A 20,856-nucleotide genomic window follows, 5' to 3' on the forward strand; every position below is an offset into this window, starting at 1 on the left:
TAAGTTCAGATTGAACGCCGAACGTGATTTTGGAGCATCTCTGCAAATTCTGCAGAGCAAAAAGAAATGCGTCTCTTATTCGCGATATGTAAAATGTCTTTTATTTCATCAGATGTCACATTGGCCTTGCGTGAAACTTACCGCTCATACAGTCGCGATGAGCGCGATAGAAGCGAGCCAAAAGGAACGCGATGAAACGGAAACGGTATCCGCAATGGCCTCTCTGTCGATGCAACAGCCTACGAATCTCACGTTAGTATTGGATCCACTCCTATCTCGCGTGCACACACGTACACACATTTCGACGTTATTGAATAATACATTTGTTTTTGTTTGACTCGCAGTACCACGCCAGAACATTCCCGAGAGGTTTCCGAGGAACCGATGGAGCAGGACGAGGCCAAGTGAGACGCGCGAAAATCATTCTACTAGATGTAGAAGGCATAATTGTACGAAACTGTGCAAATGCTCTTTGAGATCTCGAAAAGTGCATTTCTCAGTGTAAATCGTCGCCGGCACCGCCGCACCGCGGACAGGCAGGCAGATTTGCTGGTCAGTTTGAAATTTTCCACTCGCGTAAACACACAGTCGACCTGCATATTCGTGCACGGTCTCAGCTACGGGAGTTATGACTCTTGAGATTGGTAGATTGGCCAAGTAACAAGGAAGACGTGATCTGCAAGATTTCGAGGAGAGGGGGATCTCGACGATGGCTCGTGACGCCATGATGTGTACGTCGCAAGCTCGCAGATCTTCCTCTCTTTTTTCCTTTTTTGTGCTAGATGCGAGGACGCGTAGGTGTTTGTGAATCTTGCAAATGGTTCTATTGTTCTTTGCGCTTTCGGAGCGCAAGATTGTTGTATAGTTTAGCTACGGATGACAAATTCGATTGTCGTTAGATAGATTTATCTTCTTCCCTTCCCCCTCATTTTTTAACGTGGAATGCAAGGTTTATATGCAATCTTTTTAACAAGAAATTGCGTGTTAACATTGTTGAGAGATGAACTCGAACGCGCTAAATGTCTTTCGCCCACCCAAATTGAACGAATGCTCGGCAAATTTCCAATTTCGCAGTGTCTTATCGACAAACAACGAATGATTTTGAAACTCGATACTGGAACAGAGACATTCTTCCAATGTTGTTAGTAAATTTTCCCCTTGTATGGACAATTCCGTGCGGCCGCTTTAAAACCGTGAAATTGCTGATCAAGCGCTTTTTATCATTTACTAATTTGGTGGGGGAAAAACGCGTAAACACGCGCGTTCTTTCTAAAGATGACAAAGCAGTTACAGCTACATCAGCTGTGCACATAGCTTATTGACGTCGTCGAGGTAAGTAGCAAGATGTCGAATTCTCACAGCTACGCGTAAAACAAGTCTGATACATCGTGTTGCCTTGGATAGTTTGCAGGAAAGAATAATTCCATATATATTGCTGTGTATATACATATATACATGTATCTTTCAATGTTAATTACGACTCGAACGTCTATTCGGAACGCTCTTTCAACGAGTTGAACATTTTTTATCGAAACATTCAGGGAGACGAGTACAGGGAATTTTAAAAAAACAAGCTGTGTTAACGGGAATTAATCCGAATCATGGAGATCCTTTTTGTATTACGCCTATTGTTGCGAAAGACACGTAATATACGTCACGATAATATTAATCACGTTGTAAACGTGGACTTTTTGATTTGCGTGCGAATTCAATTTCTCAGGACTTGGGAATGTATTTTAAAATAAGATTGAGGAGCGAGGGCAACGTAAATGGTATCATCAAGATTACCATTTTCCACTTTCTCTTTATAATGAACAAAATACAGTTCCAATAATATCTTGTTATTCGAGGGAGAAGTATCTGTTGGATATTTTGTATCTGGACATTAGTTTCTTCGTGACGGTTCAAACATTGAGGTAATGTTTTATAACGAGTCATATAACGTTGGTAACTTGTAAAAACCGAACGAACGAATTGCGTTGAAATGCAATTAATTAAAAGTAATTATACGACGAGCGCTTTCAGGATAAAGTGGATCGCGCGTGTTTTGCTCGAGCATACTCGATGTGTGAGAGGAAACGGATAAATTTCCACGCTTCTCTAGAAAAGTACGTGCAATAAGAACAATTGGACAAATATGTAATGTTACAAAAGACAGAGTATAGAGTGAGTCTTCTCCGCGCCTTCGCGAATGATTTACGATACATTCGGTGAAGACACGCGCGCATGCATCGTGCTGGTCACTAGCGCTTTACTGTCTCGTCGTCTGATTCGCTTTCCCCGTTGTTTAGTCGCCCGAGACTGGCGAAAGTTTCTCGAGCGTGAACCGTTTTCGTTCGAAACGGGACGATTTATCCGTGATACGTAAAAGGAAAAAAAAAAGATCGATGTCTAGTTTCTAAGGCAATATTATGTCATGTACGTGAGAGTATGTGCGGATATATGCATACGACGCTACGTGCACGCGCTGTGAAATGTGATGTCCGAAAGATCGCCGCCGTATCGTATCTCGTATCGCATCGTGCCGAAACGCAGAGAGATGCCCTGACAAGTCGCTTCACCATTCTACACTCGATTAATTACAATTGATGTCGCAGCTGATACTTGGACCCTGGACAGAACTTGATAAATTTATTCAGATCAACTTGTCGATGTAGATAATACAATTCTAATTTTCGAATCGTCTTTATCGTAATTTCGACAGTGAGTCAAGAGGTTTAACTTGCAAATTGTATGTATGTACGTTAAATGAATCACAAAGACTTTTCAAAAGTAACATTTAAAATACACGTTTCTTTTCCTGACATACGTTCGTTAAAATGTGTACAATTTTACATCAGTTTTATTCATTCGTACCGTAAACAGTTTGATAAACACACGAGTTGAAATGAATAGATGGATTAACATTACGAGATTGGGCATTCTCTTTGAAATTCGTAATATGAATCGAAGCTCACTCAAGTATTTGCTGCTAAGAACTTTTTCTTGTTTATCACGCAATTCACTGCCAATGATAAGCATATGATATGGTCACGCACGCGCGCGTTTCCACAAGTACGTGCAGTAGCGTCGATGTAACGTTAACGTTTCTTGTTAATATTTTCAAGCGCATGGGTGAGATGCAGAACGAACCGAGGATATCGTTCTGGCAGAGTTTCAACTTGAATTTTTGACGCGAACAAAGGCTGGTGTGATTTTTGTGATATTTTGTAAAAAGAGGATAAGCTATAGATGGTTAATTAAGAGTATACGTCGAGGATGTGTGTAAGACGAGTAGAGAGACAGAGAGAGACAGAGAGAAAAAGGTAAATATAATTCACAGATACAAGCATTTATTTTTGTGTCATGCATTTTACGAAGAAAAGAAAAAGATAAAAAAAGAACAGAGATGATTATAAGAGGAAAATATATTGATAAACAAATTACGAGATTGCATATATTATATATATATATATATATATATACGTACACGCGCAGAATTTGTCATTTATGAAATAGAGGATGTACACACATACATTGTACACATCGATACATTGTATATCCGTTGTGTATCGCAAGAATCTCAAGAGTGTCTGTTAAATGTTTGTCCCTATAAAAATTCACCGAGGAAACGTTGCGTGTAAAGATTGACTCGATGTATGTCAAGTATATAAATTCAAACCCAGCCTATGTATGTATAATAGAGTAAGCAGATTAAAGTGTGCGTGTGTGTGCATGAGTACATCATTATGATTCGTGAGTACATCAATCTGTCGTTGAGACATTGAACGATTCTATTTAAGTAGTTATCAAAGGTAATTTTAAATGGAAAAAATGATGCATATTTACCTGTCATGTAATTTAAGAACGAGTTGGCCGTTGTTGACATTGTCACTCGTTGTGATTGTCACGTCAATCATAGTTGAGATATAAACGGTCCACAACTCACTGGAGAACGAGTTATTTTTCAAGATTAGGGAGAGACGAGTATTCTCGTCGCGGGCCTATAAACGTCAAAGTTTCGTTACAGTTATCCTTTGCCCTTTCTGCGTTTGCTTCTTGTCACTGACTTTATCACTGCTCAGTCGTATCCAAGTGATCGAATAAGCCGAGGGATTCAAGTCCGTATTCGTACCTCGCGTTTAGCGCTAAATATGGCTAAATGTGTAATATCTCGATTCGTCTCAAAGATTACATTCGCACTGTTACGTACGAGAGAGCGTCCACTTTTAGACTCGAATATAACTTGAAAACTCAAATTTCGATCGCCACATTTAATTCTAAACAAATGCGAGGTATGAAACGTATTATTATAAACGGATTTTTAATCTTTCCGATTCTTGTCCGAGTAGAATGGACACTTTGTACAATCAAGATTTCCTGTGAGTTTAATTTGGTGTGTGTGTGTGGAGAGAGAGAGAGAGAGAGAGAGAGAGAGAGAGAAAACTTGTGACATTCCGGTATCATCACCCATGTCAAGTTGATACAAACTAGATGTAAATGAATATAAATATAGAATCTTATCTGAACGCCAAGCATAAATGTGGATTTTAACAGAGCTCTATTGTTACGTTATACACATGCACGAATATATTGTCTATATATTGCATAAGCTTAATGTAATAGTCATAAATTTTTTATGTATATAAATGTACCTCGTAAAACAATTTTTTTTTAATAAAAAGTATAGTCATTGTGTTAAACGTTACTATCCCTGTTACATCATACTGTCTAGCATACTTTTACTCGAACGAGATATATCGTTTTAAGGATTGTGTTTATCAATGGAGATTTTAGTTTGAAGAATGATTAAACAAAGTGTGCAAACGACATTTTCGATTTATATGATATACATGCGTGTGTGTGTGGCGCGCGTATATATGTATATATATCTGGATATTTTCAAAGTGTAGTCACATCAATTCACAGTTCTTACATTATATGAATTTTATACAGCATAGTGACAAAGTGCTTTACTTACACTACACAAGTATGACAATTTGTAGCAGGTTTTTGTATAGGAAAAAAAATCGCATAGCAATACTCACAAACATGATTAAAACGAGAATTCAATCATTTACGCGCGTATTTGATATAAGACATATGCACGTGTCGTAACTGGGGCGGCGTTGAATATGCATAAAACTCGCGTTCAAGTCATCCGTTTCAATATGTACAATGGTAAATGAGGAATATAACGAAAAGTGATATCTTCTTCTTCGAGTTGAAATGTCACTATACTGAATCGATGTACAATGTATTCCGCCGTTCATAATTTGCATGCTCAATCATGGAGAAACTTTCGTCTATATTGAATGAACGTTCAAGAATGCATACAGGTACAATACAGGTTTTACAATCGTTCATCAAATTATCTCACAAGTACCGAATTCTAAGTGTATAACGATGTAGACGATGTAGATACATCCCGTTTCATCAGATATTATGGTAGTTTGAATCGGAAATCGGTTTTGGATTGAAAACTTTTAACAGAATTTCCATCGATTTCCACATTCATTGCACAGCACGAATGTAGTCATCGGCTCGTCGGCCGAGCGTGTTTGCACTTGGTTGTATGTGCAGTTGCGTTTCTTGCATTTGCCGCACTTGAGCAAATCTGTCTTGGTTCCCTGCACGGTAGCGAGTTGCGCATCGTTGATAGCCTCTTTCTTAAATTGCTCGCGCAGTTGCTTGATCTCGTCGCTCGCCATTTCCTCCGCCGTCATCACCGCGAGCCGAGCAGGCGTGATTGCACCTACGAGGAAGTTCATTCGCAGATTCGGATTCTTTGCGTCGCGCAAATTGGCCACTCTGCTGCGCACCTAAACACACCATTTCAACAGAGAATCACATGAAAATGAGCGCGTTATAGCAACCGAGGCATCTGCTAAATCATAATAATAGAGAACATTTACCCTATTCTTGTATCTGTTATCAGTGTTTTTGAATTCCGCATAAATCGCTTCTTCCAGTTCTTCCGCCAGTTCTTCTGGACTGGCACATCCATCGATCACCTTGCCGTCTACGCGCAAAGCTGCTACTAACAGTTCTCTACATTTTAATCTGACTGCGTCTGTCGTAGTAGGAGCGGGAAAGGATGCTTGTTTCCTTTGAACATCTTTGCTCGGTTTTTCCTCCTTTACTTTCACGTCGCTTGTGTCCGTTGTATCCTTTTCTTTCCTCTGATCGCTCTCTTCCTTCCCTTTATCTGATTTGTCATCCTTCTTCTTAGAGCTACTCGACGAAGTCGAGTCCTTTTCTTTGTTGGATCCTAATTGGATTGAAATATCTCGATTACTACCAGACAAGACAAGATCGATCCCGGACGTGTCTCGCACTCACGTGACATACATACCAGACAAGAACTTTTTCCAGTTTTTGATGAGAGTCTTTGACAAGGAAATAACCTCTTCATCCCTGCTCGACTTCCTCAAAGCGTTTACGGTCATTCCAATGCGCGTCTTGGTCAAGAGCTCCAGGTCGACGGGCAGTTTTTGAAGTATCTTGAGCAATTCCAAAGCTTGTTCCTGGCCCTAATAAATAAAGATAGTACGTTACATATGGGCACTACGACTTGACCAATCAAACTATTCAAGTAACAAAGTGCAGAAATCGACTTGTTGCATAATAACGACACAGTTAAACATTGAAGGATATCGCGTAAACACGCGTATAAACGTACGCAAACCCGAGATAAGTCGAATACATTCGAAACGTTAAACGTTTCTCTCTCTCTCTCTCGCGCGCGCGCGCACGCGACGATGCCTGCTCACAGGTTGATAACGTGCACGCGGCAGATGCCCCATGTGTCGTTAAAAAAAAACATAGCGCTCCCGTTCTCGTTGGAAGGCTCGTCTTTACACGCGCGCGCTCGGGCCAATATACTGCGATCTTTATTTTACTCACTTACTCACCGTCCCGTCTCCGCTCGACATTTTGTTGAGTTTCTTCTGGATCCGTAATACTTCCTCTTCAGCGCTCATTGTCGCGGATCGCACGCAATCGAAACACTGTGCAAAAATGGATTGTAAACAAGCGCGGGATGCGAGACGACAACAGAATTACCGTTGACGCTACGAACGCTCACGACGCTCACGATCGTGGTTCGCGACAGTCGGTACTCGGTTCGTAATGGACAGTCAACTCGAATACCGATGAGCGTAAACCTATACTGAGAAATTCCATGGAAAGCTGCTTCACGCGGCGGGATGGCGGGAACACGGGAAGGGAAGGGATATCGAATCGGTCGTGCCGTGCCGCTTTCCTCCGTTCTCTCAGTTGCCGTTGGTCGATGAGAACAGGACAACAAATTTCCCTACTATATAATAGTCCCTAGCACGCATGGATGCACGACTGTATGGCGACTGTTTTTCAAGCCGCCAGATAGCGCCAAGTCTTGCACTCCTCAGTTTCTCACAGAAAATAGGTTGTTTATGCCTGTATCTCAGCGCGTCGGCGCGTCTACGCCAGTCACGCACGTGTAACCTTTTGAATTACGTCTTTCTCGGTGCGTGATCACGAGATTGAATATAATCCCGAGTTTTTATTCTATTTACGATAGTTTTATTGTTATTGCAACAAGAAGATATTTCTTCATTTCTACATTCGAAAAGTCCTCGAGGCAGAATGTCGCGTTTAATAGTGAAAAATTTGCCGAAAAACGTATGTCGGACGATTATCTGCAGCCTTTTCTTGCTAAACATTTGGATATACATTAATTTCTTACTTAATTGTTCATTTTCTTTCTTTGATCTGCGACAAGTAGGTTACCGACGTCAAACTGAAAGAATTATTCAGCCGGCAAGGTATTGTGACCGATGTCCAGCTCAAGTATACGAAAGATGGGAATTTTCGGCGATTTGCGTTTATTGGATACAAGACAGAAGAACAAGCAACGTTAGCACAGTCCTATTTCGATAAAACTTGCATCGATACCTGTAGGATATCCGTGGAACTGTGTGCAAATTTGGGTACGGTACAACTTTCCACCATTCTCTTAGTCATGTTGTCACGACGTTGTCAACATTTTAGTGGATGGATGTGATATCATGTTTCAGGTGATCCCTCAAAGCCAAGATCATGGAGCAAATATGCAAACGACAGCTCTCTGAAGAAGAGTAATGAAGCAACAGACGTTAAATCAACGCAGAGGTTATTGGAAAAGAATAATGTAGAAGACACAGGCACCAAGAAAACAAGAGAACGGAAGGCAGACGAGAAGGAAAATGAAGTTGAGAAAGCACTGGAAAAGGTATATAGTACAGAGATACAAGAGACAATACGTTTGCAGTATGTAATTAAAGGTGTATAATTACTTGTGTTTAATTGTTACCTCACCTGGAATTTAGCACAAAGACGATCCTCTATTTATGGAATTTCTCGAAACGCATACTGCTAACAAAACAAGAGAAATTTGGAACAACGATAGTAATGTTGCCAAAAAGCTCGACGATCAGCACGAGTGTGATGAAGATGACGAGAGCGAGGATGAGGGAGAGGAAGAAAAAGCGGACAAGGAAGAAAACAAGACTGCAGATAAAGTTATATCGGATTTGGAGGTATATTATAGTTACGATTATCATTATAGATTTCGTATTCATTGCAAACCAATTAATTTTCAATCGCATCCTTGGGATCGTCGTTCCAACGATTGGAAATTGTCCGACACTTGCGCGGACAAACGGGAACTCTATTACGATGTAATAGCAGTTTTCTCGTGTCGTCTGTCAATTATTTATTAAGTTTTCACTGAAATTTTAGTACATGGAAGCTCTAAAGAAAAAGCAACAGAATGAGGGGAGAAAGGGAGAGAAATCTTTGATAAACGACGCATCAAAACACGGCCCATTGACACTTTTTACCGTAAAAATACGAGGGCTTGGATACAAACACGTGAAGAAACACATCAAACAATTCTTTTCGCCTTTAAAAGCAAAATCTATACGTATTCCACCAAAAATTAAAGGTATAGCTTACGTGGGATTCAAAAACGAGCAAACCATGAAGAAGGCTCTCATAAAAGATAAGAGTTTCTTAGAAGGCAAGCAGATATTTGTATCCAGGTACGAGCGAAAAGCAGTAAAATCTAATGGAGAGTCGGATGACAAAGCTAATATTAAATGGAGGAAACAAGAGGAGGCACTAAAGAACGAAGAGAGTATAGCGGAATCTGGAAGAATGTTTATTAGAAATTTGACGTACACTACCACGGAGGATGATATAAAACAAGTGTTTGAAAAATATGGTAATCCTGAGCATTTATCACATTTTTCTTTTTTAATTGAGAAACCTCGTTATCTATCATTCTACTTTTTATGTTTTGTCAATCAGGTCCTCTGTCCGAAGTGAATTTACCCGTGGACAAAGTAACCAGAAAACCGAAAGGATTCGGCACGGTGACCTTCGTGATGCCGGAGCACGCTGTGAGAGCTTACAACGAGCTGGATGGTTCTGCACTAAGTGGTAGAATGTTGCACCTTCTTCCTGGAAAGGCAAAAGCTTCGTTGGAGGATATCGACACAGGTATCGTTCATTGGAGTGTACCGTTAATGTAACGTGCGCGAGAGAGTGGTATCCCCGACACATTTACGACACATTATCAATAACACGACAACGTGAATTACGCGATGAGCTCGTATGCATTGTTTCATGAACAACAGGTAACTTGAGTTACAAGCAAAAGAAGGAGCTGCAGAATAAGGCAAGCGCAGGTTCATCGCATAATTGGAACACATTGTTTCTTGGGCAGAACGCTGTAGCAAACGCTATCGCGAGCCGCTATAACACGACAAAGGAGAAGGTAATAATTATCACGTACTCTTTTCAAGTTTAATAACATTAAATAAATTAATATAAATTGTCATACAAAGTTGCTGGAAGACGGATCGAACGGAATGAGCGCTGCGGTCAAACTAGCATTGGGAGAGACACAGCTGGTTCAAGATACGAAACACTTTTTGGAAGAAAACGGCGTGTGCTTGGACGCTTTCAATCAAGTGAGTTTAACGTAGCATCTTTTGCGCGCGATGGAGAGAGTCTTCATTATTCATTCATGATAATTATTCAGTATAATCCACGTTTGATCCACGTAATTCACAGGCACCAAAGAAGCGATCAAACACCATAATTTTAATGAAGAATTTACCAGCAGAAGCACAACCGAATGAAATTCGAGAAATGTTCGTGAAACACGGAGAGCTCGCGCGTGTCGTAATGCCACCGGCGGGCATAACAGGTATTACATGATTACATACAAAGGGCGATAGAAAGATTAGATACGTAAAGCCGTAAAGTTTCTGACTGATTTAATTTATACATATTATAATATTATAATTTATTATGCCGTTTTAGCGCTGATTGAATTTCTGGAACCATCTGAAGCACGCAAGGCATTCCACGCGTTAGCTTATAAAAAATTCAAGCATCTACCCTTGTATCTGGAATGGGCGCCAGATAACACTTTCACCGTGCCTGCATCCGAGATGGTAAATAAAAGTGACGCGGCTGCGAAAAAGTCGACACACTCGGAAAAAGTTGAAGAAGAAGCGACGATAAAGAGAGCTAAAAAAACTGACAGCAACATACGTAACAAGGAAGATGACGAACCGCCCGAAGCAGATACGACGCTTTTCGTAAAGAACATCAATTTTGTCACTACGGAGAAACAGTTGGCAGACGTAAGTAATCGGGGAGGAAAAGAATGGACTTTCTTATAGGATCAACATATCACGTTATCCATATTTTTCGTGGGTTCGTGGGATCAGCATGTAAAACGAAATGTGATGACATTTTCAGTACTTTGGCAAGTGCGGTCCTCTTCACTATGTCATGATAGCCACTAAAAAAGATCCGGAAAATCCCAGTAATAAACTATCAATGGGATATGGATTTGTGAGATACAAGAGGAAAGTCGACGCGGATCGTGCATTGAAGACTCTACAAATGTCGGTGCTCGATGGAAAGAGTCTGGAGTTGAAGCGATCTGAGAGAACACTAATGTACATTAATTTCTATTCTATTAATGTCACGCGCGTACGTAAGCAGGAAACTTGAATTAACTGTAAAGTTTTTCAGATCCGACGTCAAAACGACGAGGAAACATGCCAAGATTACCGAACAGACTGGTACTAAGATTTTGGTACGGAACATACCGTTCGAAGCAACTCTTCAGGAAATAACAGAATTGTTCAAGTATGTATCACTGCGCGCGAGCGTTAAAGTGTAGATTTTTCGCTAAGATATGTGACCGTTAATGTTTCCTCGCAGATCATACGGTGAATTAAAAGCCGTGCGATTGCCAAAGAAATTGGTCGGTGCAGAAAAGCACAGAGGATTCGCCTTCATCGAGTACTACGCAAAGACGGACGCTAAAGTAATAATTTCTACACGTCATATCCAAATTTAATTTTGAGCAGCTGATATAGCAGTCGAGTAATAAAACTTGCATTAGATTCCTCTTTGGCTAATGGGAATTTGCAATTTTCTTGCAGAAAGCGTTCGACGCATTGTGTCAAAGTTCTCACTTGTATGGACGAAGATTAGTTCTCGAGTGGGCTCAGACAGAGGAAAGTATCGAAGAGATACGAAAACGTACCACGAAACGTTTCTATCAAGGTAACTTATATATATTTCCTATGATGCATCATATCTTTAAATAAGTGTAACAAACTTGCATCAAACAGCACGTGTATTTTTCTACAAGGTTCTGAGGATTCTTTTATTTCTTTTCAGAGAATCCAGCGAAGAGACAGAAGAAATCCGTATTGAATCTTGAGAGTCTCGAGTCTAATTCTGCTTAAATAAATATTTGGAATAAAACCAAAACGTTTAACTAATTTTCCTTTTTCGTAATGTAGTAGATTTCTCTGTAATATAAATTTGTCTATATTTGTGCATACAACATGTTTAAAATATAGAGCGTAAATATGAAAACGATTCTATTCTGTTCTACTCTGAATAACATTTTATCCTGAAAGCGGTTATGCTAGAAAGATTCGTAGAATTTGATTCCTAAGCAAGAATGTAATACGAGTCGAGAATTACAACTGAAAATTCTTCGTTAAATGGTAATAAATGGTGATGGTGCGTGTTATACCGGCGAATCGAAGCGAATTTTCAGCAAAGAGACGCACCTTACTTTCACCTCCATCGGTGCGCCGGCGCCGTCCGTCAGGTATTTCGCACGAGCTCTCCGCATCGCGAAGGGACTGGCAATGCGTTCGTCGTTCCGGTTGGTGGGGTCCCACTGTCCCAGGGCCCCACACCGGCCGATCCCACGAAGGTGCTAGGAGACGACCCATGAAAGTAACAGTGCGCACCCACCCGACCACCTTCGCTGGGCCACAGCCGTGCCATTCCAAGCCAGTCATTCGCTCTTCATCCTGGAGAACGGTGCTCGTGCAATTCGTTCACAGGCGTCGTATCGTAGCGTCGCGTCGTTGTCCCTCGGCGTCATCGTACAGGTACAAGGTCGCGAGTGCAACGGCGATCGCATCTCGCCACTGTGGGCCTGTGCACCATAAGCAGACGCACTTGAACTGAACGCGATGCCGTTCAAGCTGTGGACCTTCTGATTGAAGCTTGAGGCCAAGTCACTTGGAGATCAGACCAAGTAGCGGATATGGACTGGGTAAGAGCAATTTCACTCAAACTGTGCGATGACTCTAATCATCTCGGACATTATCTCACACTATTTGAACGTTTGAAAATCAGCATACGAATATCAGCCAGAGAAGCGAAATACATATTGTCATGTCGCTAGGAAAAGTTTCTTCTTCAGAGTGTTTAATAAGACGGTTTCAACTGATGAACTCTGAGAAACTTGCCGATGAAACGAAAACCATATCGCTTGAACGATCAAACTGAAAAGTAGACGGAAAGTAAAGAAAGATGATTATTTCACTCTTTTAATAACTGACGTTTTTCATGAATAATTCATTAATACGAATGTTTGCATTATTTTTACTCTTTTCATACTCTTTTATTTTCATTTAAGAAAAATTTTAAAAAGCTTCGAAGAAGAAAAGATATAATAACTATACTATCTCCGAGATATAGGCAATGAGTACGTATATAGTTATAATTTCGATGAAATTGAAAAAGAATGAGAGTACGATGCATTTCTCGACGAGTTAATTTTAAGCTAAGTTCAGTGTCAGCTGCTACATACTCACTGAGACGTAGAGAATCATTAAAGACACTCGGAAAAGTAACCACAAGGACCGCGCTTAGACGGGAAGTACGGACTTTCCTCTATGAGAGATGTATGTTATCTAGGTAGCAACGTTTCTGCCCAGCCATTTTTCAACATCTCGACGCGATGGATAATTCCGCGATCTAAAGAACGATATGTTTATTTGGAAACTCTTTTACTCTTTTTCTGCGAGCAGAAACATGCCATTACGTCTCATTTGTGGAATCGGGTAATTACGTTCCGCACAGTGAATAATTTATCTTACGATAATCTACGTAGATGTATGCCATTCTATAAATGAGAGTCTATACAACTTTTTATTTCGATCGCATCGATATTTAACAAGAGATCATACTTGATCGTGTATCCTACATCTTTCATAATTCTACGTTTCGCATTCATGCACGCAACGCTATCCGTCTATCCGTCGTGGTGTGGCTCGCGCGCGCCCGGTAAAACGAGGTAAAAGTTCCGCCTCGGAGGTAGATGTTGGATTCCAGAAGGAAAAGGGGGGGGGTCTAGATTCGCGACTCGAGCGAGAGGGAAACGTTTGACTCGCATACTTGCCCCGCGGTCAAGCCAAAACGCGATCAATCCTTTTCTCGTGCGTCAATCGCTAGTCACGCTTTCGACAAGATCGTTAGATCCAGGAAGAGTGAGTAAGAAAGATAACGAGGGAAAGTAATATTGTCAAATAAATAATTCGAAATAAACGACCACGTTATCTCGTCATCCGAATAGAAGATTAACAGGTTTTACAGTCTGACACATTTTTTCTCTTTTCTTTTTTTTCGAAAGTTGCGAGTCGCGAGGTATATTTGACAGTAGATTCGCTTTTACACGACGATCGCTGCCGAATCGAAATAATAACTTTGTCAAGTATCACACATGGCGATAGATACAGAAGAGTGGTGCTACCGACTATCCTATATCCGAATAAATTAATTGGATTACCCGCTTATCGAAATAAATGAGAAAAATTAGGAAAGATTCGATGTAATTTCTCAGGAAATAGGATCGTTGCATCGCACTCCACTTCAAACGAGAAGCGAGCGCATGTGGCAATTTGATTGCAAAATCGACCGCGAGAGGTCGTAACAATCCTCCCGTTCGCTCCTCGATAGATCAACGTGCAATTAGCGTTCGAGGCTCATGGAAAAATGCCTGCACGAATAACAGCAACTTTGCCTTCTCTGTTTCACATCAGGCGTAATTCATTCTCGGAAGAGAAAATCTTCAATTCGAAAAGTGAACGCATCTCTTGAGACTAATCCCAGTCCACAGGGTGAAAGCAAACTCGTTGGTCAATCGAGACGCGTGGCGATTTTAATGCCGGAGTTGTCGGACAGAAGCCGACCTTCGCGATGACAATTCGACCTTCGTCCAATCCACCGGCTATATTTGCGTGCGGGAGGAATGCGTGAAAGGAGCTGGTCTCGCATGGAAAGTTCAGAGAAGGAAAAGAACAAAAGTTGTTACTCGGGACGCGTTAAGGAATAAGAGACAGTCGATCGCCCGAGGACGGTCAGCGGTTGACCTTTTGTCACTCGCTCGAAGCGAGATCTTTCGTCGGTGTTGGATATACCAGATAGATAACACGCAAATATGAAAATCAAGAAAGAATCTAGGATTACAAGTACTTTGATTAACGCATTTCTATTTTATTCTACTGAATCGTCCCACGCAAGGATCTTGAACGAAAAGATGTTACAAAATGTACACTATAAGCAAGCTTTGAAATCATGCTCTTGTGATTGCAAAAGACTGCATGTAACATCACCGGTCAGCAACTTACTATTTTACGCGTTTATCAACATTTGAAAGAGACCTCTGACGCATAACGCGTACACACACGCGCACGCGCATCATCATCATCATCAATTTAAGTTTATATTTTACCGAAAACAGTATGACCAAACTATTTCCCAGTCGTCAATAACGACCTTATCGCTACGCTAGAGTATGCTTTAGAGAAAAATTTCACACATTTGAAGAGCACGTTTTATTTATGGATATTGTATTGAACGAAAATAAAATGTTTATATTTCAGTTTTACGATAACAAAATTAAGATTAATAAATATTTTATATAAATTTAAATAACTATGTAGCTTTTTCAAGAGACACGGTAGTGTCTCGCGCCAAGTATACGCGCAGCGAGACCGCTCTTTTACGCGAAGCGATGCTTTCGCAGACACTCGGATTATTAGATCTCAATAACCGCTGAACGGATCAAGTTCAGAGTAGGATAGCTTGGTTAAAACATACAAGTTTCGATAAAGGAAGTAATAAAGTACGTTGGTTTTTCTTCTAGTTACTGCTATAGTTAAAACTCAAAGATTAATGTTTCCTAAAATTGTTTCAACAATTTTTGCTCCTATCAGAACGGAACAAATATTTACGGACTGTGGCTCCGATCGTTTCGTCAATAAATTGGTCTATCAATTCGACAAGAAAAAGATGCGCGAGAGAGTCGGTGCGTCCCAGGGCGAATTCCGTAGAAGCGAATGAACCATGATTCTCCGTGGTGTGACAGCTCAAATCGATTTTACGTGTCAACTTTCGAGACGGTAGTGAAATGACTTTGGATCGAAAGTGTCGTTTAATTGGCGTCGCGATAAAATGCGAGTTGTAGTTACTTTATTTCAATTAGAATATCTATACAAAAACAGATTCTTTATCTTCTTTAATATTTATTTCGATAATTTGAAACATTACGAGTTACAGCCTAGTTGTGTCAATCGATCTCATTGTCAGTAAGATCTTCGAGATTGAATAATTTTCAACTAATCAATAGATCCGTCCGTCATAGAAGAATACGCGCGTGAAAGTTAAATTCTATTTAATCACAATCGCATGCATTGCGGTCAATATAGCGATAGATTGTGATTAAGTCGCGATCGCCTGCGCGCCATCGATACTATAAGAACGGAAATAAAAAGATTCCAGAATGTCGCCTGTATCTTTCATAACTCCAGAGAGCCGTAAACGTTTCACCACGCCATCGTGGTGTATCAAAACCCGTCACTCAATTATATGTTTATATGTGTATATACATATATTAGGTGTATGCAAAAGTTTTAACCTTAGCTTTCTTTTGTTTAAGCATCGAAGATTGTAACGTGCAAGAACTAAAACTTTTGCATACATACGCATATTTTCATGGTACTACGATTTCTCCTACGATGAAAAATCTACTCATTAGAGTACTATGTAATTTCTATTCGTATCTAGGCTGATACATGTTATGTACATTATAAAGCGACGTGTAGAGCGGAATGAAAAGAGAAAAAGACGAGGCTAAAAATATCCGCAGAAGCCCATTATTCCTGGTCACGACATCCAGAAAACATTCGTTGGTTTTATTACAACCTTGGACGTCCAGAAATCTGGTTGTGAAAGTATGCGATGCGCACAGTACGAAAGGTCAATCGGAGTACCTTCTGCATTATTGCAGCGATAGATTCACCGGTTACGGGGGTGAACGGGTTTTATCGTTCCGCTTTTGTCGTTTTCTCGATTTAGAGCCGATAAACGCCAGCGATAAATATTTATTCAAAACTCTCGCTCTCAGGAATGTCGTAAAATTTCCATCGAATTGTAGTCAACGCATAGTTAATGAAATATAAAATGCAGAGTATGGCTTCAAGTATAAAAATATGCTTGTCGTTCCGTAACAAAGAACATGTTACGATTAAATACAGGATTATAATTGATCAATCAGCGTTGCCAGTGGCGAGATTCGCTCGGGATTTTTTATCGAGAAAACACAACGAAGCATAAACGGCATTTTTTAAGACTTTCGAACGCTGCTTCCTCTTTGAAAGTTATAGAGAGATTTGTCTCCCTCGTTAGATTCCGCCCCGCGAAGTTTCGAGAGAAATTGTCCTGTTTTTCTTTCTCGCTGGCATTAGCTGGACCATTAGCCGAGCCGATTAAAAGAGGCAGGTTCCCGTTTAGCTTTGCCTAAGTCTTAAATTACAATTACAATGATATTATCATTGAATTTGCAATTACGTAAGAATAAACGATGGAGAATACATTGGCCAAGAGTAACACAAAGTGAAACGATTCGCATTCTTGAAATGCATCTTGAAATCGACCTTCAGTTATTTCTCGATCGACCGAACGCAGCGACCATTTGGTATTTCACCATCACGGAAGCTGATTAGCTACACCGGTTTAGCCAGTATCGAATACTTGATATTTAATATAACGAGAGAGCATATCGCTCCACGCTGGGCAGGATATAATTCATCAAAATAATTGCTTATATCTGATTGCACCGGTATACATTATTGTCGCCGTTATCATTGTATACTCCTTCTCCCTCGTCTCCTTCTCTCCTCGTTTATGCGGTGTGTAAAATCTTTTACGCAATACCGATATCCTTGACGAATCAATTATATAATTACGATTACGGAAATAGCATCACACGATTATTCTAATTGAGTGAAACCGCGGTTGTCGGTGTCTGCACGCCATCCACAAATCCACATCGGAGATTCTTGAACATGATGAAAAATCAAACATGACGAAATTCTCAAAGTCGCTTCCTTTCACTGCAATTGCAATGTAACGTTATTCTCACGAAATAACGTGAAAAATCGTTCACTGCTCCGACGACGGAAATGTTCACAGGTGGGATGGCGTCGAAAACCTGACACGAACTTCCGGTTACGAAATATCCAGAAAGTTCAGCAATGACCAGTTGATTGCCGATCGTGGACGATCGACGTGTATGCATGTGTATGTGCGATACACGACCGATAATACAGCCATATATTGCGGAACGCGAACGTGCGATCGCTCGGGGCTCTCCCTTGAATGGGGCTCCGTATACCTCCGCTTTCCAAGGATCCTGGCATCGTAGAAAGTTATTTGACATTTAGAGGGGTCCGGAGTTTTTTGACCCACCCCGTGCGCACGCGCGCAAGCGAATGAACGCACAAAGACGGATATCTGTAAATATGTATAGTTTTACTTTTATTTATAATTATCAACGTGTTTAATATGTTTTTAACGTATGGAAATTCTAACGTCATATACCAACGTTATGTAGCAGGAATTTGCCACAAGGACAAAGTTCTTGTGGCAAAATATATCGAAATATCAGTTAAGCGAAATTCAACGATGTATGTAATTAATATTCTTTAAAAAAGAGAGGTCTTTCTTGAGATGTTCGTTGCGGTTCGTCAGATTATTTTGAAATTCAATCCACGTTGATTCTGAGACTGTCGACGTCGACACTTGCACAAATTGTTATTGATAATTCTACACAGTTACGTAGAATTTATGGTCGAAAGAATATCCGGTAATTCCGGATAACTTGGGTGCAAGTCCTCAAGTTTCACCGTAATTAGAAGGAATCATGTTCGGACGTTCGGAGCCCACGAGAGGCGGAGTCGGAATTTCCGTTCGCCTCATTAAATTCACAGGGGCCACGGCGGCGCTAATTGTTATCACACTAACGGGCAGCGTGCCATTACACGTTAACGTAACTTGACGTTAACGTAACGCGAAACTTGCCACCCGAAACGCGCCACGAGAAAGTCGCACGGCGTTCTTTCTTCTTGCTTTCTCTTTATACACCTGTTACGTAACGAGGAGTGGCCGTTTGTGCGTGCGTGCGTGCGTGCGTGCGTGCGTACGACGTACGTGTGCATCGTGACACTGTCATTCGTTCCAATATCATCATCGATCTTTATTGACCGAAAACAAGTGTATCACTATACATACTCTTTACGTTTCCGCGTTACATAAGCGATTACAAGTGGAACTCACACAGCAATCCGAGATATAGACGAATATCTTGTACGCAATTACTCACTTATTTATATGTTTTATGTACGCGCGTTCAACTATACAATGAATAAAGCTAAAATTTTGCATTGGAATTGATTTACATAACTCTTTCATAGCACTTTGTAACACTTGTAATGTTATACGACGTCATGAATACAATACTACATTTAACATTTATTTTATTCAATCGGCCGTTATTGATCAAGTCAACACTCATCAGTAATTTGTTGGCAAGACACTCGTTGGTAGAATCGTGTACGTACTACTGATGTTGCGTGAGGCGCGAGTCCCCGATGAATTAATTACTCACGCTTGGAGACTCTCTCTTGGAAATGTATACATTGTATTCTACAATCCGCGACACACAGTGATGAATTATTGATAAAACATCGTACTGCTTTTCCATTACAGGAAGTGCGAGCGATGTCGCTGATTCTCTGCTTGGGAATTCTACTTGCGACGATAGAAAATGGTAAGTCTTTAATAACTTTCCCTTATAAAAGTATAAGCGTACAACTTTCAATCAGAAGAATTGTTGAGAAATTTTATATTTTCTAATTACACAACCACTCTGATAATGCTATCTTGTGCGAGATATTGCGCGCGCGCGTGATATCATATTTTTTATGTTTAATATTCTTCTAATCTAATCCGTAAATAAAAATTCATAGGAAATAGAATTCAGCTGAATAAAAGAAAAAAATAACTTATGAGAATTCGAAAAGCTTAGATACTGAAATTAAATCGATAATAAGTAAACTCCTTAGTCTGATGTTTAACGAGTTTCTTTTTAATCTCTGATAGTATCCGAATATCTGCTCGTGATGGCAAACACATCTTACGTTAAGGCTTACGCAATGACGGCAAAGACCTGAATCTTACCCGTATACCGGTAGTGTTAGGGGACACTTATAGATTTGAAAAAGAAATTATAGTCTGCGCTTAAACGCGCCACTAAAATAAACTCAACTTACGAAACAAACTGCAAAGGGGCATTTATCCAAATCCCTGGTATTTATCCTACCTATACCTACCTACCGAGATCCCGAGATCTCACAATACAAACGAAACAGTAATCGTTTTCGCGCTGACAAGTCTCGTAAACTGGTAGTTTCTTCAATTACGAAGATTGATTTTTAAACTCGATTCTTTTTCACCAGCTCTATAATGATGTGAATCGTACCGAACCGCTAATCTTATACACTCGAAGAGTAGGTATACTACTACTTGTTGTAAGGTGCAATAAATCTTTATCCGTTAAGTTAAAACACACAAACATTTCTCTTTAATACACGGAGAGTAAGATTTTTCCAAGATGTGCGGGAGATAATGTTTCAATTTCGAAAGCGCATTTCATTGACTAACGTTCGCCCGTGATTAACGTAAATGATCAACGTAAATCATAGCTAACATTCTCATACTTAATGAGAACGGCTGGGTAGTTACACGATATTGTTGAATAATGAAGAATGAGACAGTAATACGCCAGTAGAGGACTTGCAGCATTTTAAGAATGACATTTTAACAACAACTAGGACGCCATCACTTTCCAATTATTGGAGCGTGTGCCAGTGCCGCGCAATTTTTCTCGTATCCGACTAATCCGGAAAAACGGGCGCGATCACGCGCGAGCCTTTTACTCGATATTATCTCTGCTATTATATTAGCTGCACGTCGTGACTTAACACTGTTATACACCATTTGTATAACAACGATATAGCGCGTGGGACCGTTGCGAGTACGCTCGGGTGGGCGTTGCGGCGAAAGAGAATCAACTATCGCGAGGTGGGTGGAGGCAACGAGGTTTGTGGATTAAGAATCCAGTACTTGCTTGTTCTACATTCAACCATGCGTTTCAGAATTTCTGGATTAAGTCTCGAT

The 20,856-nt window shown here is 40.4% G+C and overlaps 4 protein-coding genes across 17 annotated transcripts in view; 3 read left to right on the plus strand and 1 right to left on the minus strand.

Moving 5' to 3' along the window:
- Positions 1 to 3,398, plus strand: part of LOC105279183 (histone deacetylase 4) — a 52,912-nt gene extending 49,514 nt beyond the window's left edge. For all 12 annotated transcript variants that reach the window (XM_020031603.2, XM_020031605.2, XM_011338777.3 and 9 more), the window contains 2 exons: positions 113 to 252; positions 345 to 3,398. In XM_020031603.2, the coding sequence (XP_019887162.1) occupies positions 113 to 252; positions 345 to 408 (204 nt within the window). In that variant the 3' untranslated portion in view covers positions 409 to 3,398. The remainder of the gene's footprint in view (positions 1 to 112; positions 253 to 344) is intronic.
- Positions 3,399 to 4,911: 1,513 nt separating this feature from the next.
- Positions 4,912 to 7,171, minus strand: LOC105279181 (transcription elongation factor S-II). Of its 3 annotated transcripts, none has more exons than XM_011338774.2 (4): positions 6,894 to 7,171; positions 6,335 to 6,512; positions 5,895 to 6,250; positions 4,912 to 5,801 (listed from the first exon to the last, which is right to left on the minus strand). In XM_011338774.2, exons 1-4 carry the CDS (start codon positions 6,960 to 6,962, stop codon positions 5,466 to 5,468), a joined length of 939 nt encoding a protein of 312 aa, XP_011337076.1. In that variant the 5' UTR covers positions 6,963 to 7,171; the 3' UTR covers positions 4,912 to 5,465. The 3 variants fall into 3 exon arrangements, with proteins under 3 accessions (XP_011337076.1, XP_011337077.1, XP_026831054.1); XM_011338775.3 differs by having other exon boundaries at positions 6,886 to 7,171; XM_026975253.1 differs by lacking the exon at positions 6,894 to 7,171 and adding an exon at positions 6,662 to 6,685.
- Positions 7,172 to 7,417: 246 nt separating this feature from the next.
- On the plus strand, positions 7,418 to 11,802 carry LOC105279186 (probable RNA-binding protein 19). The gene is made up of 15 exons (XM_011338799.3): positions 7,418 to 7,641; positions 7,745 to 7,949; positions 8,037 to 8,230; positions 8,328 to 8,537; positions 8,740 to 9,223; positions 9,310 to 9,501; positions 9,639 to 9,778; positions 9,849 to 9,974; positions 10,078 to 10,213; positions 10,330 to 10,655; positions 10,774 to 10,976; positions 11,053 to 11,169; positions 11,245 to 11,350; positions 11,469 to 11,592; positions 11,710 to 11,802. Exons 1-15 carry the CDS (start codon positions 7,606 to 7,608, stop codon positions 11,775 to 11,777), a joined length of 2,667 nt encoding a protein of 888 aa, XP_011337101.1. The 5' UTR covers positions 7,418 to 7,605; the 3' UTR covers positions 11,778 to 11,802.
- Positions 11,803 to 12,523: 721 nt separating this feature from the next.
- Positions 12,524 to 20,856, plus strand: part of LOC105279198 — a 28,217-nt gene continuing 19,884 nt past the window's right edge. The window contains exons 1-2 of the mRNA XM_026975254.1: positions 12,524 to 12,607; positions 19,387 to 19,447. Coding sequence (XP_026831055.1) covers positions 12,599 to 12,607; positions 19,387 to 19,447 — 70 coding nt within the window. The 5' untranslated portion in view covers positions 12,524 to 12,598. The remainder of the gene's footprint in view (positions 12,608 to 19,386; positions 19,448 to 20,856) is intronic.

The sequence above is a fragment of the Ooceraea biroi genome, chromosome 2 (genome assembly GCF_003672135.1).
Source record: "Ooceraea biroi isolate clonal line C1 chromosome 2, Obir_v5.4, whole genome shotgun sequence".
Lineage (NCBI taxonomy): Eukaryota > Metazoa > Arthropoda > Insecta > Hymenoptera > Formicidae > Ooceraea > Ooceraea biroi.

Coding starts and splice junctions, on each gene's coding strand:
- LOC105279181 (XM_011338774.2), bottom strand. CDS start 6,962: ATGAGCGCTGAAGAGGAAGTATTACGGATCCAGAAGAAACTCAACAAA. Junction 6,513..6,893: donor TGTCGAGCGGAGACGGGACG/GTGAGTAAGTGA, acceptor TTTATTTATTAG/GGCCAGGAACAAGCTTTGGA. Junction 6,251..6,334: donor CTGGAAAAAGTTCTTGTCTG/GTATGTATGTCA, acceptor CAATCCAATTAG/GATCCAACAAAGAAAAGGAC.
- LOC105279186 (XM_011338799.3), top strand. CDS start 7,606: ATGTCGCGTTTAATAGTGAAAAATTTGCCGAAAAAC. Junction 8,538..8,739: donor AAGTTATATCGGATTTGGAG/GTATATTATAGT, acceptor CTGAAATTTTAG/TACATGGAAGCTCTAAAGAA. Junction 9,779..9,848: donor ATAACACGACAAAGGAGAAG/GTAATAATTATC, acceptor TGTCATACAAAG/TTGCTGGAAGACGGATCGAA.